Source organism: Pteropus alecto, unplaced genomic scaffold (assembly GCF_000325575.1).
Source record: "Pteropus alecto unplaced genomic scaffold, ASM32557v1 scaffold120, whole genome shotgun sequence".
Lineage (NCBI taxonomy): Eukaryota > Metazoa > Chordata > Mammalia > Chiroptera > Pteropodidae > Pteropus > Pteropus alecto.
The window spans coordinates 1,597,808-1,610,050 of NW_006430061.1; the positions used below are offsets into that span (position 1 = coordinate 1,597,808).

General features: G+C 36.7%; 1 protein-coding gene across 3 annotated transcripts in view; it reads left to right on the forward strand.

Moving 5' to 3' along the window:
• The window catches only part of SOX6 (SRY-box 6), a 394,559-nt gene that overhangs the window by 322,519 nt on the left and 59,797 nt on the right, over positions 1–12,243 (forward strand). For all 3 annotated transcript variants that reach the window (XM_025046393.1, XM_025046391.1, XM_025046392.1), the window contains one exon: positions 408–595. In XM_025046393.1, coding sequence (XP_024902161.1) covers positions 408–595 — 188 coding nt within the window. The remainder of the gene's footprint in view (positions 1–407; positions 596–12,243) is intronic.

Sequence of the window (12,243 nt, forward strand, 5' to 3'; positions counted from 1 at the left end):
ATAGCTTTTCTGAATTAGCACACGAAATATAATGGGCAGCCTGATATCTCTGTACCCTTCCCCACCCGCTTCTTCCCCACTGCTACTCTGCCACCGATTGTTAGATTTAGCCAGAGCAGATAAGTAGATACACTCACAATTTGAATCTAGGAACCTTCATCTGTGAGGTTGGTTGACAGCTCAGATAAACTGGCATGGTGGGGTATCCTCCAAGAGCTAAAAGTCTCAGCACAGCTTGGTTGCTCTGGCTTTCTGTGCTCCTTGCACAGTACTGCAATTTTCTTAATGGTAAATGTGCCCCTTCCTTGTTCAGAGAATGTAACATTCCATAGGGGACTGGTGAGTGGCAGTATTATTTTTAAGATTCTCACCTCACAAGCTTTTAATAATGCATCCTGTGTATGCAGATATCCTGTCCAGTCTCAACTCCCCTGCCCTGTTTGGGGATCAGGATACAGTGATGAAAGCCATTCAGGAGGCTCGGAAGATGCGAGAACAGATCCAGCGGGAGCAACAGCAGCAACAGCCACATGGTGTTGATGGGAAACTGTCCTCCATGAATAATATGGGGCTGAACAACTGCAGGAATGAAAAGGTAAAACTTGCTTCCCTCCTCCACTGGCCCTACTGGACTCATTCGTTCATTCTCATCCGACTCTTTCTGGGCTCTCAAGCATCAACCTGCAGCCAAAGATTTGGGCTTCCAGCTTGAGAGCTGTCTTGTATCACACTCAAGCATTCCTACTGATTAACAAATATACCCTTTCCCACTTAGTGTAGCGTAGGTTGCATCCCAGGCACCCAACCAGGTACTCAGCCCACCTGCCTTTTGGTGTCTTTCTGTCCCATTCCAAAAGTCTTAGAAATATCTTATAATAAAAGTAATATATGAAGTTATTAGAATAAGAAGAAAATATCAGAATAGTAAAAAAAGGAAGAAGCATATATGCCCATGATAAAGGCTAATATAATTACTATGACTAGGCATTGAATTTATTACTAAGCTTCCTATCAGCCAGAGCAAAAAAAGTAAAACAAAGCAGCTTACAAAATGCATTTATGAATTTTTTGATTCAACAGATTATTTATCAAGTGCTTATTCTATAATAGATGCTGTTTTAGGCACCGGCAATACAACAGTGAATAAATCAGATAAAAATCCCTGCTCTCTTAGAGCTGACATTCTAATAAGGGAACATAGACAATGAAAAAATAAACATTAAATCCATAAGATAATGTCAGTATATTAGGAGGTGAACAAGTGCCAAAAGATAGACAGATTCCCCAAGTGCAGGGAATGGGGAGAGAAGGGGTTGTTCCTTCAGATGAGCTGGTAAGGACTCTGAGGAAGAGACGCTGAGTAGAGACAAGAATCAAGACATGGTGCAGGCTGTTTGAGGAGCAGGGGGAAGGGCAGCCAGGCTGTAGGAGCCGTAAGCACAGAGGCCCTCAGAGTGTAGGCCAGTGACAAGGAGGCCCGTGCGGCCAGGGCGGCGTGAAGGAAGGGAAAGCGGTAGGATGGAGCATGTTAGACCTTGCAGGCCCTGGAAAGGCTTTGCACTCTTGAGTGATGGGAATTCCGAGATGGGTTTTATCCAGGGCAGTGGTATGATATGATTTACATATAACAGGATCATTCTGCCTAATTCATGATGGTGCACTACAGGAGGTTAAGGATGGAAATAGGGAGATGAGTTGAGAGGCTTTTGTAGTACATTGGGTGAAAAATTCTGATTATTTGATGAATCCTTGCTATTCCTTGGCTTGTTGCTGCATCATTCCAATTTCCGCCTCCTTCTTCATGTGGCTGTTCTATTGTGTCCCTGTGTCTCCAAATTTCCCTCTTCTTAAAAGGAGTTAGTCATTGGATTTAGGGTTCATCCTAATCCAGTGCGACCTTATTTTAATTTGATTATCTCTGTAAAGACCCTATATTCAAATGGTCACATTTCAGGTACAAAGGGCTAGGACTTCAATATATTTTTTGAGAAACACAATTCAACCTGTTGTAGTGTGATATAGAGCCATTACTCATGTCGAATCAACCTCTCATCTTTGATTGATCTATATTCTTCAGGCATTCCAGGAGACAACTGGGGAATAGGGAGCTGAGAAGGGTTTGGAAGGGATAGGAGTATGATGAAACTCTCGAAGCTTGTCTCCCAGATCTCCCAGATACAAGAATCTCAAAGTCTTCACCCAGATTAAGAAGCTTGCCTCTGGAAGTGTTGACTTCCTAAAGCTTAACAAATAATTGACATCATTAATACTGATGTTAACATTTATATGTATAAAATATTATGTCAGATTAATAGAGAAATATTAACATATATAATATTTAAAATTGATCACTATTGGAACCCCTGCCTTATTAATCCTTTTGGCAGGAGGTTCAGATCCAGGTGGGAGAGAGACCATCTAGGGGAATGGTGGGTCTTTTGGTGCCTGTTAAACTGTAAACTTTTATATACGTGGGACTTGTCATGCACATGCCAATCACTGGATCTGTTCAATCAATTAAGTGACTCGTTCCTCCATTAAGTGCTCCATCCTTGGCAGTAGGTTCGCAAGGCCCTTCTTTAAGAACTGCCTGAATAGAATGCCACATATAGAGTGAGAGTTCAGGACGACAGAGAAGAAAAGCCTTGCCCCTAAAGCTCTTCTACTACTCTGATATTAAAGATAAACACAAAGTCATTCTTTTGACCTACAATGCTGTCTTCTGCTTAGTGGGAACACCAGAGAATAATAGCATATTTAATCTTAATGTAAATAACTTTATAAGATCCTTTTTTGGGATCTGGGTAGGAAAGCGAGTTTTGGCATGGAGTTACTGAATGGGAAATTGGATTATTACAAGAGAATACGTGTGCCAAGGATCCTCTCCCACTTTACAGTTTTGTTAATGATTAATCCTAAAATTAATTTGAGAAAGATGTCAGTGATTTGAGTCTTTTTTTATTTATTAGTTTTCAAGTGAAAGTAATGTATGTTTACTGAAAATTCTAATAATACAGAAAGATACAAGGTGAAAAGCTAATTACCCTCCTCACCCCATTAACTACCATTAATGATTCAGAAATTTTCTCAAGTAGTAAGAACCCTTAGTGATTCAGAAATTTCCTTTGCATATATGAGAAAGTATCAATGAGTTTAAAAATATAATATTCTCACTTGGAATAGTAGTCACTGGGTTGTCACTTACCAGCTGTGTGATATTTGGCAAGTAAATTAACCTCTCTGAATCTCAGTTTCTTCATCTATAATATGCAGGTAGTAATCTGGGTTACAATGTAATAAGATTATATGACTATACCTAGTGCAGCTCCTGGTACAGACCTTACCTTAAACGGAATACCTTACCTGTTTATGGCCTTAAACGGAATGTAGGAACTTTCTTTTGTGTGCCATACCTTAAACAGAATCATTGGTGACCTTTGAATATATGGAACAAATATACTATTTTGTCACAGATATGACATCCTCATACAATAGTGGGAGGGACAGCAGAAGGAAACTAAATTTTTCAGATGTTGGCGTATTGGCCAACTCATTTAGTTAAACTCCTTTCCAACTGTTTGAAGAGTTGATCCACAAAGCTATGGAAACTTCAGATTTATTAAGTTAGATCACGGTTTCTCAGCCTTAGTATTATTGACATTGTTGACACTATAATTCTTTGCTATGGGGGCACTAATCTGGCCTCTACTTATTAGATCCCCATAGCACTCCCTCCTTTTGTGACCACCAAAAATGTCTCCAGGCATTGCCAAATGTCCTCCATTGAGGGAGGGAGGACAAAATTACCCCTAGTTGAAAACCACTGGGCTAAATAAAATATATTTAGAATGAATCCACTTCAGAAACTTCATTCTACACACACACAAAAACAATTTCATTAAAATAGCCGTACTTATTGTTAAATTATGAAAAATTATTAGCCTTCGATGAATGTTATGAATGAAATATTTCTTTGAAAAATACATCTAGAAATTTTTTTTTAGAATATTAACATGGAGAACATTTAAAATAGAATGTATATATATGCCATTTAGTTTTGGGGAGAAATGAGAAATACATTCAATATTGTTGCAGCAACTCTTTCAGTAAAGCCCCTTTGTCATATTAAGCAGGCTTAGAATAGCAGCATCCTAATCTGTGTGCACTAAACCTAATAGTAAATTGGTACTGGACACACCTTGCTTCCAGCAGTGAATCTGTCTATCAGTGTGACTCTAGATTATTGAATTTGTATTATTGGTTGGAGTTGAAGTTCAAACTTAAGATGCCATTAACTTCAAATACTACAGTTAGTTTTAAGTATTTCTCATTGATTTTACTTAATTCATTTGGAGAGAAGAAGTCTGAGGTTCTGAAATAATAATGCCTTTTTTTTGCATTATAATACAAGAGATACATATAGGCGAGAGATTAGGTTAAGACTGAAAATAATGATAATAAATGTAAACAACCTAAATATAACTGAATATAACTGAGCTTCTAACGATAAGCGGCAAAGCGGCTTCTACAGAACCAGAAAAACCTTGGTTTCCTAGTAAAAGGGAGTGTTGTTTGTTGTCTCAGTAGATGATTTTAGTGAAGCTGAATTTGGAGCACTGGAAAAATCCGTTATATTCAGGGATATTGTGTTCATAAGCTCTCCTTAACATGATCTCCCTTCCAAATACTGTCACTGTTTTAAACATATATTTCGTGGTTTTGCAGGCTTTGTTGTTTCTAGAGTCGATATTTATTAGTTGCAGCCAGAAATGTAAATCAAGAACAATATTAAAGGACTCCTGTGATGGTAGCTTTGGCTCTCTTATAATCAAAATATCCATCTTAATTTTATGAGGTTCCATAGTACACTAGTTTCTCTTCTGAGGATCAGATTTTTCTTGAGGTCAAAGAGGGTAAATATATAATGTGCGGTAAGATTGATGAAATGGATTTATGACAAATTCAGTTTAATTGTCTTCAAAAACTGTCTACTTTGGAATTATCTCAGTTTTTTTAAATATAAGGATCCATAAATCAGATTTATGAATTTGTTCTTATAACCTATAATATAGTTTTAGAGAATTTTTCACAGTGTTGCTGTCATAAAACCTTATAATTTATTAAGCTTACCTGGTCACTTTCTTTTTTGGAACATTCTTTACAAAGACTTATGCCACAGATTTGGGTTTCCTGAGAAGCAGACGATGAGATGGAGATTAACAAGCAGATTTACTAGGGAGGGCTCTTTCTGATTGCTGCTGTGGAAGGGAAGGGACAGGACGGGAGCAGGATTGGACAAGACCTCAGCCAACCCCACATGAAGCTTCGAGGCCGCATAGTCATTCAGAATTGTCCCAGAATTGACAACCTGTCTGAGGTCTTAGTTGGGTGGAGGGGTAAGCTTTTGTACACATGTGTCAACCAGTTTTTGGATGAGAACTACACTAGGAAGGGGACATGATCTTGGATGAGGTTAATCTCTTTAGCCGAGGCAATGCCAGCAGCTGAGGGTGAACTACTGACAACCTCCCCTGCAGCCGAGGGAATAAATCTTTCAGTTCTGAAGGGGGATCTGGGCAATGCATCACAATGTCCCCTGTAGAGTGTTTATGTGATATTTAGTAGCCCTAGATGTATATAAGACATGCTTTATATATATCATAAATGTAGACAAACACTACATAGGTGTGAGGTGCTTATGTCTTTGTTAACACATATGGAATCTCATATACATCCATATGAATACTTGTTTACATGTATTTCACTTTATTGGGTAATCCCTATTTTGGTGCTTTAAAATGAAACATTGTTAACCTCATCAGCCAGAACAGCACCAATGGAGTTGTTTTGGTCGGCTGCATCACAGGATAGTTAGGGTCTGTTAAATATATAGATTGTAGGGACAATAGACTGTAACGGCGCCTTGGGAGCTGTTATGCTCCATCATGTCAACATAGCTTCTGTGCATAGATTGTGAGTGTCCTGCCAGCAGAAGTCTAAGTTACTGCCCTGGGTTTTAACTTTCCACACCAAAAACACCAACCATCTCCAACCCGTAGTACCAGTACAGTTCAGTGATATTGTAGGCTAATAGCTTACCAAATTTAGTTGTTTTGACATCTCCATGATATAATTTTAGTCATGACAATATACAGAGAATTTAAAATAGGATGCTTCTAAGCGTCCTTAGAGCTAAGCTAGAAGAGAGGCAAAGCAGAGTAGGCTTTCTGAGTCTTAAAGTATGTTCTGTAACTTTTCTGATCTTCTTGGTAGTTTAATGCTGACATGGTGATGGATTACAGCATGTTCCTGCATGGGTATTATGTAACTTGGGAATCCAGTTATTTTGCTCATCTTAATCATCTTGAGGAGCCAGTAGATCACCTTCTGATCAGAATTGCCCATAAATAGGCAGATTACACATTCATATACATATAGCCTGAACTGTCGTCACCCTTATCTTAGGAGAATCTCTTAAGAAAAATGCTTGACCTCATTGGGTGGTAAAGTGAGCTACCGTGGACACTATTATTACATCTGCCTGCCTCTGAAGTATATTCGTGGGATTAAATTGTAGAGCAAAAGAATTGGGGGTTGGTGGGGGCGGAGGGGACATTATAATTGTTCTGGTCTAATTACTTCAATTCACAGATGGGAAAAACCGAGACCTACAGAAAGAAAATGACGATCATGGTTACATGGTGGGTTCATGACAGAACAGGAACTAAATCTCAGCTTTCCTAATTCTTAGTAGTATTTCTGCTTATAGAATAGTACCAGATTAATTCATTTTCTATGAGGTATTTAAGCCTATTACATACCAAAGTACTTTTTACATTGACAGTTTCAACCCTGTGATGGAATAAGAGAGAGTAAAAATAAGAACTATGAAGCAGAAAAACATTGAGCCCCCTGTTTCCTGTATGATTCTCACCTGTCTGGGTAGGTCGTTGTTCCTTGGCATGACGTCCATTGGTTCTGGCTCTGGAAAGAAACCAGTCAGGAAACAGAAGATTGAATGATGCTAATATAGATGAAAAGATAGAAGTAATGGCTAGACCTGGAGGAGTAATGGAATTAGAGGCCTCATGGCATGGGTTTTGGAGTTGATTAATCCTGGGTCTCAGTTTCTAGGGTTAACCTTGGAAGTAGCCTGTGCTGTTTGCTGTTATTTAAGTAAGTTACTTAACCTCTGTGAGTTTCAATGAACGTATCAATAAAATAGAGATAATTATCCTTTCCTTGAAGGATTGCTTTGAGGAAAAACATATGTAGAGCACTTATTTGGCATAGGAGATGCTCCATTAATATTAGGACCTTTTTCTCTTTAAGACCTTAGACAGGTTGTCAAATCTGTTGTTAATTTTGTTAAATTTTCACTCTTTGATTCTGTCCAATGATAAATGGATTAATCTATTGCTTCTTGGGGCCAAAATGTCTTAGGATAGAATAGAAGGTTAGTAAGAAGCTAATAGGCACCTTATTACAAACTGAAGGTATGCATTTTTCTTTTTCATTCTTTGAATGACCTGTGTATACTAGCTACCTGCTAGGATCGGGCCACAGCCTACGTGATAATGTTCAAATTTGATTATATTAGTGTGCTAGGGAGCTGTTGTTCCTATTAATTTAATATAGTCTTCAATGTATTTCCAGAAAATTGGAATTTCAATCCATGATTTTTGAAAATACTTAACCTGATTTTTGATAACTATATGCATTTTTCATGCCAAAATGATACTTTTTCAGTCAAGTAACTAGGAAAATAATAATCTACTCACTGGAGCACATTGTAAGCTTATTTCTATTTATTCAAAAAAACAGTTGTTCCTTTTCTGCAAGTGTAGATTCTTGCTCCTCACCATACTTTGCAAAAATATCAGAATAGTATATCAGTATTACACTGATGTAATACTGCCCCCTTTTACTAGAAACGGAAAACATTCTGGACATCTTCTATTTCACGATGTCAATTGGCACAGCTCCTTGTTATTTATACAATTGATTCAGATATTCATTGTTGCATGACAGGATAAGTTCAAACAGATGATCAAAGTAGCCATACAATAAATGAAAGGAGATTGTGAAAAAATTATTTAGTGAAGTGTGTTTGAAATGACTAGTGAGCTTTCGTTGTTTCTAAAGGAGCACCTAGTGCCGATTAATCAGGATGGTTGTTTTTTGTGAGCATTTGACTAACGTGTTCAACTGCAGTGCTTTTTTTCTATGTCAACCTGTTCCCAAGATAACAACAACTTGTCCTGAGAGGGATGTGGACATATTAGACATTTTACAGTATGCCAAAAAAAAAAAAATCTAATTTTAACATCCTCATTTGCAAAGCAGAACAGTTGTTGGTTTTTAAAGAACATTTATGTAGTACTTCTCACATCATGACAAGAAATATTTTTATAGTGCTTCCGTGTTTCAAAATTGTTATCACATATATTGTCTCTCTTGAACCTTTCCAAATTCAGGGATATAATACTACCCTTGTTTTGCAGTTTAGGAAACTAAGACCAGGTCTAGATCACTGTATTCCAGCATTTCCTCTGACATCTCATTTGTTCTCTACATCTCTGCGAGATAGACAGGGTGATTTTACTTAAAATCTAAAAGAAGACCTACATCTGAGTTTCAAACATCAATTTTAATGAAGTGAAGGCTAAAATCATGAGGTAAAGAGGTCTACCAAACTATATATGCTTCATGCATATTTCTTTGAAAGAGATAGCTATATTTATACTTGTGATAGTGTTTTTCTAAAACAGGATACACAGATCAAAATGCTATAAAATTATTAAAAAGTGTAAGTTTTATTAATTTTAGATTTTACATTTGAACCAATAACATTGGGCAACTGTGCAGTGCTGTGTATAGGCTCCTGGCTGAATATAATCATTAAGTTCCTTTTATTTCTGTTGTCAGGACTACTTGATTGGTTGCCTAGCTACAAGTTTAAGATCTAATTCATAAAAATCAACAACAAACTTGTTTGGTTCCTTTCTTCTCTGCACATTAAATGGAAAGAATGGTGAGAATTTATATAAGTTTACCAGGTTCAAGATACTTCCTAGGAATAGGGGTGGGGATAGAGCAAATATAGAGTTTTAGTTTTGTTTACAAGTGACTTATATCAAAATGCCATGCCCAGCGAATGGATTTCCCAGTAGGAAGGTTAAAATTTGATACATCACAGTTAATAACTTTGCATAAAGAGTTGTTGGTTTGGGTGTATATGAAACAAATTTACTAATAATAAGGACTTTATAGACCTAACCTCCCACTATGGCAGGTACTTTCTAACCCTTAATTTTTCCAGATCTGATCTCTTAATCTTTCTAGATCAGCTGTTCACAACTCTGGGCCCCTTTACACTCTTAAAAATTATTAAAAACCTCAACGAGATTTTATTTATATGGGATACATCTATCAGTATTTATCATATGAGATAATGAATCTGAAGAATTAAAAATATTTATGTAGTTATATGAAAATAACAATAATAAACCCATTACATGTTAATATAAATAAAAGTTTTGAATATTAAGTATAGTCTTTAAAATAAAAAAACTAGTAAGAAGAATAGCTTTGTTATATGTTTTTCTAAATCTCTTCGATGTCTGACTAAGTAGAAGACAGCTTGATTCTCATTATCTGCATCTGCATTCAATCTTTTGCTGTATCACAAGGCCATGTAGTTTGTAAAAGAAGAGGAATGAAAAAGACAAATAATGTGTTAGTATTATTATGAAAATATTTTTGGTCTAGCGGACCCTCCGAAAAGGCCTTTGAGATTGCCGGCGGGGGACTCTTTGCATACATGCTCTTCTAGATCATACGGTGCATACACATGCAGTGTGGGTTTTAATTGCCTTCGCCTTAACTTAAGAACAGCCTTCACTGATCAGTGTAAACATTTAGAAATGATTATTGGTTTTGTTCTATTTGAATTAAGGAGAAAACCGTTAATTAAATTATATTGCTTAAATTTATACCTTACCTTCATACATGAACAGTTTTGGGTGATTTGCAGTGATACATATACTAAAACAAGATAAAAACTGAATAGAGAGGAAATAGTGGGAAAGAAAATTAAAAGTAGGAAAATAAGGTAAATTAATTAAAGCTGGGATAAGATAAGTGCATAAAAAATTTTGTCATACATTTGTACATGATTGCTAGAGATGATTGTGAGCTTCCTGGTAACCAAGCAAAAGGAAGTGTGTCACAAGTATTTCTGCTGTATGAGTAGAACAGTTTCTCAGGAGAAACATGTGTTTTCTCCTACGGGTCCTCATAAAAGCTTGAGACATACTCCAGAATGTTTCTATAATATTTAGTTAGAGAACTATGATAATTTTGCAGGGATTTTCTTAACAGACCTTCTCATTTATCTTTTAGACCCATCTATTTTTACCTAGCTTTCTTTGTCTTAGAGTATTGTGACTGACAGTGCATTTTTCTTTTATCCCATGAACACACGTTTTTTTCAATCCCCTTACATTTTAACTAAGTCCTTACTATATACAAAGCACAGTATTGGATATATGTAGTGAAATAGTAACCAGGGTTAAATCCTGGCTTTACTACTTACTAAATTAATACCTCATAATAAATATTTCCTCCTTTCCTTCCTCTTTCTCTGTTCTCTCTGTCTCTCTCATTGTCTCTCTGTCTCCCTCTCTCTGTGTGTCTCTCACTGTATCTCCCTCCTTTTGTCTCTCTGTTTCCCTCTCTCCCCACTCTCCTTTCCTTCTACTTTCTCCCTCCTTCTCTTCCTCTCCCTCCCTCCCCCTCCTTCAGATCCTCCCTCCGCCCCCCCTCGTCTCCCCCTTCCTTTCTTTGTTTCTAGCTTCCCTTGATTAAGGTTGTGGATAAGAGCAGAAGATTTGAAGTCAAGACTGTCCAAGTTTCTCTAAGAAATGAGCATATTCATAGTTTCTAAGCACAAGCAGTGATTATTTAATAAAATAATCCATGTACCAGGCCTTGTCCACTGCCCGACATATAATCAGTAGAGAGGGAGTTTGTAATAGATTATCGCTGTGGCTAGTTCAGGTTTATTTTTATAGATAATTGTGAGCCATTATTGGTGTTTATAGATGGGACACATTTAATCTGAACTATATTTTAAGAAGAAATAGGAGAGAACTTTAGAGAAATTTGTAAAAGTGAAAAGAATGTGTGTTTTGGAGTCAGACTGACCTGGACTTCAGATTCTGGTTCTATCTATCACTCACTAGCTCTGTGACCTCTCTGAGCCTCAGTGTTTGCATCTGTGAATAATAATACAGTTTCTCAGTTGTTGGGAAATTAATCAGGAAACTATAAGGCAAGTTTCTAGGACTATGCCTTTAAAAAAAAAAAAATCCATGCCTTTCTCTTATGTAGGATTTCCAAGAGCATTTCTGTAGGGGAAGCTTCATTTGAAATTTATTTAAATCCGCCTTAGATTATTTTGCAATCCTACTCTTCCTGAGCTTAGAACCTGTCCTATTGTCGCAGAAGCAGACTTTTTCAGTGGAAAGACAACCGATATGCAGAGAAAGGATGTGTTACAAATTTCGTGTCAAATGGCTTAAGGTTGTATCACCCTACATAAGAAAATTTATTAAATATTCCAGAAGAATTCTCAACCTCCAAATTGAATCAGTTCCACCTACACGGCCACTCAATATACTATATAATTTAAAAAATCTGAGTTATAGAAAATTTAAAACACATGTTATCAGGAATTTTTCACTTTTTAAAAAAAATGTACATTAAAGAAAAATATAGTTATGATTCTCAATTGAAACAAAATATTAAGTTTGAAGTCATTTGATTACAGAGTTTTAAAGATAAGAATGAGATTATTAAAATGACAAATTATATTTTTAAAAAATTCAAGTAGAACTTGAACAAAGTTGGATTCAGTTTAAAATACAGCCTTAGAGAGGCTGAGTAGATTATAAACTACTGTCCTTAATTTTCAGAAAGTTCTTTGAGGCAGAGTACCTCCTCCTAAGTCTAACAGTCTGTCTAGATTTTTATTTTTAGACTTCTCAAAGAAACATACAGTTGAAAACACACTGTATTTTACTCTCTGCTTGCCTTTGGGAAACAGGACCCACCTGGATTTCCCTAAGCTAGGGGGAAGGTGCTTTGCCTGAAAACTGTGGATTTTCTGGGGATTCTGGCATCCCATTCCACAGATGTTGGCTTCCGTATATCCTGAAAATTTTTCTCAGGGACCTTTGC